At 47.7% G+C, this 15,125-nt stretch overlaps 1 protein-coding gene across 1 annotated transcript in view; it reads left to right on the top strand.

The window, feature by feature from the left end:
* Positions 1–15,125, top strand: part of PLXNA4 (plexin A4) — a gene marked incomplete at both ends in the record, with an annotated part of 391,941 nt that overhangs the window by 303,213 nt on the left and 73,603 nt on the right. The window contains one exon of the mRNA XM_082280537.1: positions 7,987–8,187. Within this exon, the coding sequence (XP_082136663.1) occupies positions 7,987–8,187 (201 nt within the window). The remainder of the gene's footprint in view (positions 1–7,986; positions 8,188–15,125) is intronic.

Genomic DNA, 15,125 nt, shown 5'->3' with positions numbered 1-15,125 from the left:
TATCTATCCCACAGGACACAGTGATCTCAGAATGCAGCAGGGTAATGTTCATCTGTTCCCGCCAACACAGCATCCTCGAAAAAACACCAGGAAGAGCTTATGTTGTTTTGAAAGCCTAGCTCAGTGCAGTGCCATTGTAATGCCTCAAGCAGCTAGAGGGTTTTCTGGCTCTCTGGATATCTGTCAGGACTGCTGGGATCCCTGTGGCATCCTGCAGTCCAAGGGAGGAAGGACAATTCCCCATTCAGACAGTCCAGGGTGATGTCTTGGCTGGGAAGCCAAAAGATTTCGCTTATCTCCATTGTATCATCAGCTGCATTCACTGCTTTGGGGCCTGGCCAAGGAGAAACATTCTCAGGATGTTGAGGCTGCAGATAAGAGGTGAGGCTGGAATGTGTCTCCTGCCTTGCTTGGGGCACCTCCGGGAGGCTGAGCCCACACCTTCCTTCCCTGCCTTGTCTTTGAGCATGAGTCCATTTGCTTTGGCTTGGGTGTTATCTCATGCTGTCATGGATCTCGGGGAGGGGGAGGATGATAAGAGCCGTGATATCATGGTCTTGGCCTTCCCACTGTGGAAGCCAAACTAGGATGACTCCCTGGGCTTCTGTCCTGGTTTCTGAAGGAAGTGGGTTTGCATCAATGTGACCTCTGTACAACCTCCAGCCCATCTGTTCCTCTGTCTCCTCTGTTCACTTCCAATCTCACTGGCCATTTTTGGCCTCATTGGGCCAAAGTCTGGAGCTCTCAAAGTTCCAGAGAGTCTGGAGTTCTCAAGTTCCTACTGACTCTGTAAAAATGCGCAGCTTAAGAGGAGAAATAGACTTTCAGTCCTCTCTTAGGAAGAAAGTGCTACACCTTGGGTTCAACCCTCGTTAGACCCCAGAAATCCCCATGTGAGAGTGTTGTCATGGGAATGCCTCTCACTTCTGAGGAATTCTTAGTTGGATAATGTCCCTTACGTGTGCAAAAGCCATTTCTTGGCACTGGTTAATATTGAACTTCTTTGAGGAGTGGCAGTTCAATGTCATTATCATAGAATCAGAATGATTTGGGTTGGAAGGGACTTTTAAAATCACCTAATTCAACCCCTCTGCCATGGGCAGGAACATACACGGGAGTTCTTGTGAACTTCTGATAGAAGTCCTTATAGAAGGACATCAGGCTGGCTGAGAAGGGTGCAGATTTATACAGTCATAATTAGAGAAAGAATTAATTACTGCTTTATGAGGTGCCTGTGCTCTGCTCCGTCCTTTCCACAGCTTTGCACAATCCAGTTTTCCTGTGTGAGTTATTTGGAGGAACTCTCTTACTTAATCAGGGTTTTCCTTTAACAAATGATGGATTGCCCAAGTAAATACATGGTTTTCTTGTCTCTTGCACATACACCACCTTCCTCAATGCTCATATTCATATTATTTATGATTTCCAAACTCAGGAAACACCAAGACTGAGGCTGCTCACATGTTCCCAGTAGCCTCTTTCCAGCAAGCAGATGGACCTCATGACAAAACCATCGACTATTTTTGTCACTAGTCCACTCCCCTAATCCAGTGACCAGAAGGCTCCTGCTCTCTGGATCATTACTTCTCCTTCTGAGAGTGTGTCAAAGCAGCAAAGGGCTGAAAGAAAGCTAATGTTGTGTCTCTATTTAAAAAGGATAAATGTGGCGCTTGGATAATTATGGCAGCCTGACCTTGATCCTTGTGAAATAATGGACCAGCTAAGAAAGACTCTATTAATAAAGAATTAAAGGAGGGTAAAATCATTAATGTTCATCAGCAGTGATGTGTGGACTGACTTCAGAGGGAGAATAGTCCTGGGTTAGGATCAAGCTCTCAACAGACCTGGGTCACTTCCCAGCACTGCCTGCGTGGCCTTGGGGGAATCCCTTTGCTCCCAATCACCAGGAGTGGGCAGTGAGCCGTGGGAGGGGAGGTTGGTTGTCTTCATTTGGATCCTGCTTTAGAGCAGCCGCTCTCTGGCGATCAGCATCACTCATCACTCCCCAGCCTTCACAACCCCGAGGCCAGGGACCCAGGGCAGAGGAGCTGATGATCTACCCAGCAGTGGGGAGGCCCTGGAAGAGGTTTCCTAGAGCAATTTTGGCTGTCCCATCCCTGGAAGTGTCCAAGGCTGGGTTAAAGCGACCTGGTCTAGTGAAAGGTGTCCCTGCCCATGGCAGGGGCCGGAATAAGATGATCTTTAATGAATGTCCCTTCCAGCTCAACCCATTTTATGATCTGCTGGTCTCCCTCCAGCTGTGGTATCTGTGCCCTAATCTGTGCCACCACTGAAATGTGCAGCTGCCAGAGCAGACAGGGCTGAAACAGGGCCAAACCTCTTCCCTAGCCTGGCCACCAGCCTCCAGGCCAACCACCTTTGCCAGGTACCAGAATCCCTTCCAATGCCTGACAAAAGAGAGCTGGAATTCACTCCTGAGTGCGTGGAAGACTCTTAACTAGAAAGGAGCCACCAGAAGTGACAGAGATGCAAGGACTCAATTATTCCTTTGTTGTCTCTGCAGATGTTTACACTTCCCATAAATCCTGTTGCTTTCTCCTCATCAGCTGCCTTTAAAGTTTGGAGCATTTTCCTCATGTATTATTACTTTTGCTGTGCCAATAAATAAGCACACCATCAATCAAACTAACAACACTGTACACTTAGGAAGTGCAGATAAAATATATGGTGCATTAAAAAATTCTTTGACCGGGTGAGCTTTTTTCAGAGCTGGTTTGATTGCTGCTGGTGCCGATGTAAATTTGGGGGAAGTATATCCAGAAATTTATGGAGCTTGGATTCCTGCCTGCAAGGCATTGACCTGATTCCACTTTATAACATAATAATGTTCACCAGCACCGTTTGTGTAAATTTTAAATATAATTTTTACGACGCTAAGAATTAGTGGTATAATAATGTAAACACAACGTGGACTGTAACTCACCCTTTCTCCTCCGGCACTGGGGATGGAGAGCTCCTTGCTGCTTCCTTCTCCAGATTGTTCAGGATTTGGGAAGCTGTGCAGGAGTCTAAAAAGAACCAGTTTGTCAGCCCTGGAGCCCTGGGTTTGCAGCAGCACAGGGTGGCTGCTAAACAAGCCTCGGGTGGTGACCCCGTGTGACTGTGCAGAGGTGTGAGAGACAACTTCAGGCAACAGATTCCAGGCAGCCCCTGCTGCCTCTCATTTGTAAACTTGCTTTTTTCCTGCTTTTTATCCAGGTGAAATCGGATTTCTCCAGTCAATGAAATGTTAGGGGGGGTTTGCCTCTTTTTTGCCTGTTTTCTCGCTCCTTTTTCTCATTCCTTGCCTTCCTTTTCTTTCTCTTTCCTTGGTCTGTTTTTGTTTTGATGGTTTTTTTAATCTAGTTTAACTTACCGAGCATCCAGATGCTGTGGTCTAGATATCTTTATAAAAACCCAGTCCCTGCCTCTCAACTCTTACCCTCTTGACTTGATTACAGCAGAGTGGGCGGGTGACAAAGCCAGAGGGAATGCAGAGAAAACAGAACATTGTAGCTCGGCAGAGCAGATGAACAAAAGATGTATTTATTTACGTAATATCTGAGTAAATAACATTTGGAGTTTCATTTCTTATGGGGCCCCAAAGGGCCTGAGTGAGTCAATCTTGGTCACCACCACTTAGATTCATTTTATGGTCTTTTTTTTTCAGGCAAGATGGCTTGGATAAGGCACAAAGATGGTTCCTGGATGAGGGATATTGAAAGGAAAGTCTTAAAAATAAACTCCTAAAGTTGAGGATGGAGAAATGGATTTTAATGGCAGAGAAAAGAGGAATTGGATGCTTTGAGTAATGAAGGAATTAGTGCTGGCATGAAGTAATGAAGGAGTAATGAAGGAATTAGTGGTCTGTTCCTGAATGGAGGTGACTCTTACTCCTCTGGGAAAGGAAGGGTGAAAACCCATTGCTAAGGGCTGAGTTTATCTGGCCAGTGGTGCCTGCAATGCCCTCAGCATTAGGTGAGCTTTAGTTTCCCTCCATAGAAAGTGGAGATCCACCCAATTCTACCGGGGATGATGAGGGAGGATTGCAAAGGAAAAGTTTTCCTCCCCTGAATGCTCTGTGTGACATGAGGTGCACAAGCAGAGATGAGTGAACTGGGACACCAGCATAAGGTGGGAGCTGTTGGTAGGTGGGGGAGCTCATTGTATTAAACCTTCATGGATGTGTTCCCTGTTCCCGTGTGGAATGCCTATCATCCAAAGGAGATAAAGCTCCTTTTCTACTGGAAAGTGGAAAACACTTTGATGCCCCTTTGGATCGTAGTCCTGACCAAAAACAGCAATGGAGAGTGAAACTGTGCAAAATAAGGTTGGAAGAAAACCCGTGCAGTATCACAAGGCTGTGAAATATCCCAACATGCCTTTTCCTAGGAGAGGAACTTGGGGTATTTGATCAGTCTCCAGCTTATACTGGGAAACAGCACAGTGAAACCTCCATGAAGTCGTAACTCGGGATGTATGAAGCACCATAAAGAAACCAAACTAATTAGTTCAGGGCTAAGACCACATGGCCTCAGAGAGCTCTCCTCATTCTCCTTAGCAGCATCCTCATGATGGCTCTCACTGGAGACTGGCTCGGACTCAGCTCTGATGAAGGCCATAACACACATGTGAGAGAAAAGGTCCTCATATTTCTGAGGCTTTATTATTCCTGCAAGCTACAACAAAACACATTTGCAGGCGCTCTATGAGGAGTTATAAATAAAGAAAATTAAACTACCATCGACCCAATGAGTACAGCCCATTTCGTGCAGTGTTTTTGCTGCAAAAGCTCTCTGACTTGGTAATTGGCAAAATTTTGGTGATGTGAGGTGTGCATCGCTGCTGATACCAGTAATTGGCAAGGGTGGAGGATATTATTTTAAATGGAGTGACTCATTTGAAAGCGTTCAAGAACCAGAATGGAACTACACACACAAAATGAATCAACAATTATTCTCTGGATTGGGAACCAGCTCCCCTTAGAGTCAGGCAAAAGGTTTAATTTATTATATATCAAAGGCAAAAAGGATGGGATTGTGCCTGTCCTTGCTGAAGTTGTTGGCAGTCTATGATTTTATTTCCCCTACATCCTGTGAGAACTGTATTTTTCTAGCCTAGCTGATGTCCACAGCAAAGGAGAAGGGTGAAGAGAAAGTGCCTCCACTGTAAAATGTCCAAGATAACTCTTTTTTACAGAGCCTTCTGCTTGGGACTGCTCTGGGCAGGTTGATGTTTTCCCCTCAAAACCACAAACCTGGCCATGCACCCAAAGCTTGACACAGGCTGCAAAATGAGTTCTGTGTTTGAATCTGAACCCAGAGCCTGGTCCAAGCTCTGAGGTTTTATGCAGTACATCACCCAATGAAATTGCCTTTTCCCCTCCCCGTTTCAATTAGAAAGAACATTAGGTCAATCAGATAAAGCCACATTGGGAGGATTTCCTCTTTATGGCGCTTGCCTCTTCAATTATCTATAATGAACTTCCTCACAGCACTGCAAAGCTTTTTATATGCAAACGAACCCTGTTTTGGGGCTGCCTCAATCACGGCTTGTTAATGAACTTGAAACAAGTGTTATCAGAAAGGTTACAGCACCAGTGGTGGAGGGGAACGGGATAAAGCCACACAAGAAAGACCAGGCTGAAGAGCTGGGATTGGCCTGCAGGTAACAGAGTGGACTATCTCCAGCCTCCATCCTGCAGCCCCCATCAGAGGCTTTTCTCTTTGACAGACATCAAGTAAAATGCCCACTCCTGGGAAACGGCTGCTCAGCAGCAGATAGGGCTTTCCCATCCTCCTGCCCCACTGATTCCCTCTGCCAGTGCATCTCTCTCTCAACTCCTGGAGCTGGGGAGAAAAAAGACATGGAGAGGCTGTTGCCAAGGTCTTTTCTTGTGCCACAAGGAAGAGAGGCAGCTGAGGCAGAGGCTCCAGGAAATGTTGGGCAGGTGATGGGGAAGGGTCAGGGGTGTTGAAGTTTTAAGATCCCAAATGGTGTTTGCACCTGGTATCTGCTGGTGTAATCAGCACTGGAATCTCTTTAATGTAGCCTAAACCACCTCCTTCCCCAGGCCTTTTGGGCTTTTATAGGTCTTAAATCAGCCAGAATTATAGATTATGCCTCACTTTCTCGTGCTGAGTAGCTGCAGCGAGCCTTAATGCTGTTGTGCCGTGGTAGGGTAGAGCCACTGAACCTGAGGTTGGGAAGACTTTCCTGATGGGCAAGCCTTGCTTTATTGCCAAGAAAAATACCTCTGTGACACTTTACACACTGTGTTTCAGCATTAGGAGTTCCCTGGAGAGGTTTCATCACAGGACAGAGCAGCAGTGAGAGCAGGGAGTGCTGGAGCAGGGTGTAGCTCCTCAATCCTCAACCCCCAAGAGTGCAGAGGGAGACAGGGATAAAGTTCATCCCTGCATTGCAGTACCCCATGGGCTTTCCTCCTCCAACCCTTCCACCTCCCAGCCAGGTTAATGGGATGGCTTATTAAGCCTTGGCAGCACACATCAAGCCAGGCCTTGTGCCAGATTAGCTCAGGCAAAGAGCCACTGGATCCAAGGTGGTTCATCTCCACCCAGCTCCTGTGGCTGTGCTTGGCTGCCCTGGTTGTGGTGCCAGCCCAGGCAAGGCCTGTTGGAACCCATGGTAGCTCACAGTTACTTCTACCATGAGCATCACCCTGTAAGTGCAGATAAAAAAATCATCTCTCAGACTCCTCAGTGTGGGACCCCCTTAGGACAGACCCTCAGAGCCCCTTTGGGACTGGGGAAGGCTTCTGGACGTCACTGCAGGGATGCATTGGGTGGTTACTGGATTTTCTCCCTGCCCCTGGCCAGGGATGAGCTCACATCCTCCATGTGATGACTGCTGGTTCTTGTAATTCTGTCCCTGCTTGGTGTAACTACAGATGTTACACGTCTAATCCATTTCTTTATCTCCCTAAGCTATTTGCTTCACTAAGATGCTCCCACCATCTGCTCTAACAAGCTTCCAGGCTCTCAGAGAGCCATAAATTCCACTTTTGAACCCTTCATTCCCTTTCCCTACTTTTCTGCCCCGGATCAATCATTTTCCTCTTGCCCACTCCTACAGTTCCCTATCTCTGCTTGCACCAGCTGGACCTGCCTTTAACAGTGGGCAGGACAAGCAAAAGTTTCAGTAATTTCCTGAAGTACTGATGTCCCCCCAGCATCCATGAAAGGGACATCTTGCAGTTGCCTGACTGTGCTATGAAGAAGCAGAGCGTGGCCACTCTAACTAATTAAGCCGTGCTAATTAATGAGACTTTGAATGCAGCCACCTGCGAGGCAGCTTTGGGTGCCCAGAGCTCACCTGTGTGAGAGACCCACGAAGAGACACCACCTTAGCAACACCCAGTTGGCAATGCTCCTTTTGTGAGCCAGTGGAAAACTTTTCCAGAGGATCTCCGTGCTTTGTGTGACAGTTGTTTATTGGCAGCTGGGTCCAGATCTCTGTAATGAATATTTTGTCCTCTTCTAAGCCAAAATAAACTCTCTTTTTGACATCCTTGACTCCATAGGTTCCAACAGGTCTTGCTGGCGCTGTGCCTTTTGTACAGTGGTATGTTGGCTGTTGGGAAGTGAGGAATTATGCTCAGATTTTTGCTTTATTCACTTTCATCATGGCGGGGTTAAATCCATGGACGGAATACGATTGCTTTTCCCATACCTCAGTAAATGGAGCAGGTATTAAAAAGCACCAGAGGTGGCTTCCCTGGGTCCTGGAGGCTGAAATAAGCCAGGGAGATAGGAAAGGACTGTCTGTGAAAGCAATCCTTCCTCACCTGTTTATCTGAGCCTTCCCAGGAATGCTCCTTGAATAGCCCTGTAATAAACCAGGGCCCAGGGAGTTGCAAAGGCTTCATAATCAGGTGAACTGAGAAGGTTGGGAAGCACCACAGGACTCCACCTGGGGCTGGGAGACCCTTGTGCTGACTTGGAGTGCTGTCTGCTCTCTCCCCAGGACTGTCCCCAGCTGCTGCAGGCCGAGAAGATCCTGGTGCCCGTGGAGGTGATCAAACCCATCACGCTGAAGGCCAAGAACCTGCCCCAGCCACAGTCGGGCCAGCGGGGCTACGAGTGCATCCTGAACATCCAGGGCAGTGAGCAGAGGGTGCCAGCCTTGAGGTTCAACAGCTCCAGCGTGCAGTGCCAGAACACCTCGGTGAGCAAGGGGCCACACAGGGACAGACGTGCCCACAGCACTGTCCCCAAGGGATCTGGGGTGGTGTCACAGCCTTTCTTATCTAATTGAGAGCACTGGAGTTGTTTAGTCTGGAGATAACAAGGATCAAGGGAGACCTTATTGCTTTCTACAGCCACCTGGAGGTTGTGAAGGTTTGGGTCAGGCCCTTCTCCCAGGCAACCAGAGACAGGACAAGGGAAAATGGCCTCAAGTTGTGCCAGGAGTGGTTCAGGTTGGATATCAGGAATAATTTCTTCACTGGAAGAGTGGTTAAGCATTGGAATAGGCTGAGGGCAGTGGTGGAGTCACCATCCCTGGAAGTGTCCAAAGGGGGTACAGACATGGCACTTCACAATATGGTTTAGTGGGCACAGGGGATTCAGCTGGAGGTTGGACTTGATGATCTTGGAGGTCTTTTCCGGCTTTAATGATTCTCTGGTTCCAAACACAGTCAGGGAAAGGCTGGCTGGTAGCTTGAAACTGCCCTTTTTTCTCCTTGGACTGGCTGGTGCCACCACTCAGTTGTTGCTTCTGTCCCTGGATCCCAGCATTCAGCTGGGCTGGAGCACCTCAGCCATGACCCACAGGCATTAATATGGGCTTAACCTGCTCACATCCCCACAGCGCCACAAAAAGGGTTTCCAGTGGGAAAAAGGTGTTCATATCAGCATGAGAGTGAAGGGTGTTTTGGGAGAGTTTGATGATGGGACATATAAAACCCCACATAAACAGTCTGACATGTGCCAGCATGTAATGGGTCAGAAAAAGGGTGAGATCACAGAATCCCAGAATGGTTTGGGTTGGAAAGGACTTTAAAGTTCCAACCCCCTGCATGGGCAGGGACACCTTGCACTGGACCAGATTGCTCCAAATCCTGTCCAACTTGGCCTTAGGCTGAGCTGAACCTTCTTCCAGCCCTCACATGCCCTTTGAGGAGACTCTGTGTCTCTACCCACCTCCATTTCCCCAGCTGCAGCGCAGGATCTGTGACTCTCCTCCCAGAGAACCTGTGTGAGTCACGACAGTGCTGTCACCACAGCAGTGTCACTTTTGGGGACAAACACGATCACCTGCCAGCAGCCAGGAGCTGTGCCCACATACAATGGAGGTCTCTGCTCCTCTGAAGGTTTCTCCACGAGATTCATGTCTCCAGGATATGCATTGAGTCGTTTTCATTGCTGCTACTACGAGATGATTTATTAGTCAAAGAGCTAATTACAGGCTTTCGCCACTTCACTGCAGCTCTGCCACTCCACGCTGGGCACTGCTTGTCACAACATATTCTGCTGCATTAAGCAGAGCTGAAGATTACAGGCAGATCACACATTTTACATCTGTTGCAAACAAGCAACTTCCCAACGATGCTCTTTTATTTGTTTCTTTGTCTCCCTCCCTTCCTTCTCTCCCTCGTTTTCATTACTGGTTAATGACCTGTGAGCATTCAGGTTTGAGGTTAAAAATGGACGGACTGGGAAGTTAAGGAGGTATTGCACTTTTAAAGTATTATTTTGAAATGGTGGAAGCTAAAGGGGGGAATTATATGGATGTGGGCAGAGATCACATCTGTCCAAAGAGTCTTAGTGGGCAAGAGAGACATTTAATGACCCTTTAGAGTCACGAATTCTCTGGCACACATAGGCGTTAAGCATGAATTATCTCAGGATGGTTTTAAGCATAGTTGGGCTGAGCAGGAGAGTAACTTCAGCCAGCCTCAGCATCTGACTTTGCAGAACCCAACAAAAGACTGGTTTTGACAGGTAATGGTGATTATTCCCTGCATGCTCCAAGAAGTTGCCAGTGGCTGGGACCAAAGAAGTGAGGTTTGATGAGTCCCCAGATGGATTTGCTCATAGGATGCCTGAGTGCTGTGACAGCACCATTTTCACTTTAATGTCTGTTTTCCTAAGCCAGAACACTCAAGGCTCTGCCAGAGCTGCGGAGGGTGACAGGGCTGAGCCTCAGGCTTGTGCCAAGGCACTCCACGACCTCGCTGCTGAGTGTTGTCTGCAGGATGCTTGTCCTGTGTTTGGTGGTGGCTCAAGCGAATCTCTTTCTTCTCCAGGGAGAGAGGTTCATTTGGGAATAAAATCAACTCTTTTCTATCCTCTTTCTGCCTCTGCTCTCCCTCTGTGCTCTCCTTTTCCTCTCCCTCTCTTTCCTTCTCTTTCCTTCTCTTTGCATCCCTTGTCTTTCCTTTTCTCCCCTTTTCTTCCCCTTCCTTTTGAAGGAGCTTTGACTCTTTGATTTGAGTTCTTTCTTCTTCTTCTTCTTTTTTATTTTCCCTGAGAAATGTTATTTCATTGTTGCTCGGAATTTGCCAGACACTGAGAGAAAGAGATGTGGAAAGGGAGAGCCAGACAAAAGAAAGCAACATTCAGAGAGATACAAAAAGGCAGCAGAGAAGCCCTGGCTGTTTGAGCAGGTGGCAGAGGACACAGACAATAGGGAAGGAGTGCTGGAGATCTGTCTCCATCATGATTATTTCCTTCCCTGCCAGAATTAGCATTCAGGCTGGAGCTGCTGCGATACAATGAGCCTCTGCTCCGGGGGTCACCTGGCTTTGGAAAGAGCTGTCTGAGCCTGTTTGCAAATGGAACCAACCCCCTCTGACAGAGCTTTTTTACTCAGCAGAGTTGCTGGAGGAGGCACTGAATGTAGCACCTGCATTGCAGGCTTGGAGAAGGTCCAAGGGAGGGTGGGAGGACGTGCTGTGATGGTGTGTCCCTGAAGGGATGCTGTCCTGCCAGCAGAGCTTTCTGTTGGTGCTGCATGCTAGACTAAGCAATTAGTCCTGGCTTGTTTTCCAGCAGGAGCCTCAAAATCTGCCCCCTCCCATCTCACACGAGGCACCCAGGAGCTCAAATTTGCCTCTCACAGAAAAACTTTTTCAAAATGCTGGATTTTTCCTACTTTCACACAGGATGGAATCGGGAAAAGAGCCTTAACTTTGTCTCTGCATTTCCTGACCCCTCAAGATTTACACCAGAGGTCGGAACCAGCTTAAACACCTTTTCTAAGTGGCTGCTGCTTCAGTTAAAGATGCTCTAAGGACACCCAGGTGTGACCAGTCTGTCTGTCAGTAATGTCACATCCTGCACTGACGGTCCCTGAGTGCTCAGGCCAGTCAGGAGCCAGATCTGCCTCTCTCCCTGTCTTTCCCAGAGATATCTCATTTGATAACAGCAATAAGTCACTGAAGGCAGCACCTTTTGGGACAATTATTGTTCTTGTCAAGTGGTTTGAGACTTTCAGCTCTGGGCTTTGTCCTCTGTCACACCAGCCAAGGCATGCAATTATCACTCAGAGGGACTCTTCCTGCCATTCCTTATTGCACTCGTGATAGCTCTGCCAACAGCCTGGACACGGAGCGATGGCAGGGGATGAAAAGCAGGGGAGCTAAGGAGACATATAAATAAATAAAAATGCCATCAGGAATGGCTGAAACTGCTGGATGTATCAGAGCAGAGAGCAATCTTCCCAGTGGGAAGCAGTGGGAACCCCAGCACTCGCAATCAGCCCAAAATGATCAGCCCTTGGCCTGAGGAAGAGGGAGACAGGGAGGGATGACCCACCCGAGCATGCCATGATCAGTGCCATCACCTGCTTCAGCGGCTGATCCCACATCCTGGCATGGTTCCTGCCCACCCCTGGCCTTGGCACACCCTGATTCCCAGCAGCAGAATCCCTGCTGATGATTTTGTCTCAAATTCTTCACAGGTCCGTGTGCTGCGAGACCCGAGGTGGTGCAGCTGAAAGCGCTGCGTGGCTTAGGGACAGGAGAGCAAGTCTGTTCTATTTGTCACATCATCACACTTTAGCAAGGGATCTCAGTGGCATTTGACTCCTTGGTGTGGCTCACAGTGAAGGGAGTGCTAAAATAAAAATCCAATCAAAAGCAGAGCTGAGAAAAAAAAAAGAGGAGCTATTCGCAGAAATCTTGGGAAAACACAGTTATGGGTGGCCAAAAGACACGCACAGGGCTGTGAGCTGTGGAATCAGGGAATGGTTTGGGTTGGAAGGGAACTTAAAGATCATCTAGTTCCAAAACTCCCACCAGGAATGTCATCCTTGGGCATCCACTTCCCTAATTATTATTTATCTACATTTAAATGAAAGAGAAACCCCAATAATCACATGGACTCTGTTGGCCTGGGTGATACCCAGACAAAAAAATTCAGTTCCAGCTCCGGGAAGCAAAGAATCCAGGAAGACACAATGACTGCGAGCAAGAAGTTTTCTGCCTTTTTTTATGGCTGGAAAACTGATGCAAAGAAAGATTAAATGATTTGCACAGGATCAAGAAAGGAATTTGGTGGGAGAGCCAGATACAGGAATCAATCCCCAGATCTGAGCTCTAATCACAAAATGGTGTTGGGGAAAACAGACCATCACTAAAATTCTGGTAAAATTCTGCAGAAGTTTCCCCACTATTGGACATGTTTGAGGTACAAAGGGGAGATACCATTAAACCACTCTGGATTTCTCATTCTAAGTGTGCTCAAGCCAAATCACCAAAGAGCAGGATGCTGCAAGTGGTCAGGCATGGATATGGATTTGCACAAACTGCAGGAGTGTCTGATACTACTGGAGAGTTTAAGAGGCAAAAAAAGGATACTTGGGAGTTCCAAACATTGCTCCTGTGAATTACAACAGCTCCTTCCAGCAGCTTTTTGGCATTTCCTGAGGAGAGCCAGTCTGTGTTCCAGGCAGCACAGCCTTTCCTTCTCATCCGGGTCCCCAGATTGCCCATAATATTCTCCTTTGATTAGATTCTTGTGATTAGAGTCCAGATGGGTCAGACATAGGGGTGGGATTTACATCTTCTGGGATGTTTTGCCTGTGTTGGAGGTATTTGTGCAAGGAAAGGTGGAGAGACAAGCCCTGGTGGTATGAACACTTCTCAGGAGTGTCTGGGAAGCTCTGCTCTCCTGGAGATCGATGCTCCAGCCCTTTTTTCTCCCCTGAAACACATTTCCATCTTATTGTCATGGCTGAGCGAGTCCTTTTCAAAGGCTCCTGTTGAGTTCAATGGGCTTTGAAGAGGGGTCACAATGAGCGAGCAGCTCCTGTGGTCTGAGGAGGACGGAGCATTTCCTCGCTGTTCCTTTGCAAATTGCTCCGTTTCGCTGCCATGCAGCCCACAAAACATTGGATGGGGTTGGGTGTGGGCAGTGAGAACATCATCATCCCAGCTGGCTTCATCCTTGGAGCTCTTCCATGGGATTTATCCCCTCAAATCCCTTTCCAGTTCTGGAACAAGCCTGCTGAGTTAAAAAGTCTAATATGTGTTTGCCCCTGGTGCTGCAGACAGATAAGATCTAAAATCCCAGCTGAGCTCCTGCTACTGGCTCTGGGATCTTCCATGGGAAGAAAGACTCCAGGAGATTCCAGCTGCCTGTCCCTTGGCAGCCCTGCCTAGGCTGTACTTCCAGCCAAATCCCAAAACACACATGAGGCTCTGGTGAGGCAGAGTCCTTTCTAAGACTCATCTTCTGACTTTAGGATGACCAGTTATTCCGTATATATCCCATTTTCCATTCCCAATCAGCATTTTCAAAGTGCTGTGCAAAGCAGGTGTTCCTGAGTGGCAGAAGTTTAATTATTCACCACTTTTCAGGCGCTCTCCTTCCCACTCCTGTTTCCCCATCTCCCAAAGAGCTGGGAGCAGCCAGTGGTGTTAGTTCAAAGGGCTCTGCATCACCTTGAATCTTGCTGGCAGTGACACCCAAAAGTGTCACAAAAATGCACATCCTGAATGAGCCTGGTGGGTACTGTAATGCAAAGGACCTGGCTCACCTGGGCTGCTCTTTACTTCCATGGAAACCACAAATACCCATAAATACCCTACAACTGGATCATAATCACAGCGTTTTGCAGATTAATGGCTAATTGGGTTTAGCCTGTGCAAAGAGCAATTACCATGCAAGCGGCTCCCACTCAGCTGCAATGGACAGAAATCACCAGCTACCATTCACTGTGCAATTATACAGCAATTAATGGACACAGGACACCTACCTGTAAAGCTCAGAGCTTTGGCATCTCTGTGGATAACCACAACGGGACTTTAAGGGATGAAGGACTCTTTAGTGTCTTTTTTTGGCCCAACCCAACCAGCTTGCTGAGTTATATTTGACCTTGTAGTGGGGAAAATACTTTCCTTTCAAAGTGGGATTTTGTCCTGCTGTAGATCCCAGTGCAGTGGGAGATTCCTGCTCTCAGGAGGGTAAATACTTACGTGCACTGTGGTCAGCAATAGTAGCAGACATGAAATGTTTCTCCCCTTCTTTCTTGTTCCCTTCTATCCTTGAATCAACCATCTCCTCTCCCACCGTGAGGCTTTTTGCCTTTTGGCGAAGTGTTGGGTGGAAGCTGCTGATGGAGGGGGGCAGTGGGGCCTGACAGGGAGTGGGGTGAACCCTGGGTGAACTGGCTTGAGATAAATCAAAATCCAGGTGAAAAAAAGCACTCGGCACCACGTGGAGAGGGCCTCCAGAGAGCAGCTTCCATTTCCTTTGTCGGGGTCACCTCTGCGTACCTTGACTGACCCTGAGAAGCGTTTGTTTAAATCTGTCCAACTCTCTCAGAGGTTTTTTGCAGCTTTTTAAGACATATTTGTTGGAAACTGGATACTCCTTGCTCCAGCTGAAGCCTTTCTGGTTCTGAGTAGGGAAGAGATTGCCTCCTGGGGTTTACACATGTAACAAACCTAATCTGCTCCATCCCCAAATGAGAATTGTTTGGGTTTTGGCAGCGATGTGGCATTGTTGATTTACAGTCCGTTCATGATCTCCAGCAGTCCCCAGACCCTCTCCTGCAGCACTGCCCAGTCACTCCAGTTTCAGAGTTGTTTGCATTGATTCTTCCTACTGAAAAATATTCCCCATTTGCCAGCACTGAATTTAATTTGGTTGATTTTG

Source organism: Coloeus monedula (genome assembly GCF_965178545.1).
Source record: "Coloeus monedula genome assembly, chromosome: 4".
NCBI lineage: Eukaryota > Metazoa > Chordata > Aves > Passeriformes > Corvidae > Coloeus > Coloeus monedula.
The sequence above is the reverse complement of the archived record's forward strand: the minus strand, read 5'-3'. Positions and strand labels throughout refer to the sequence as shown.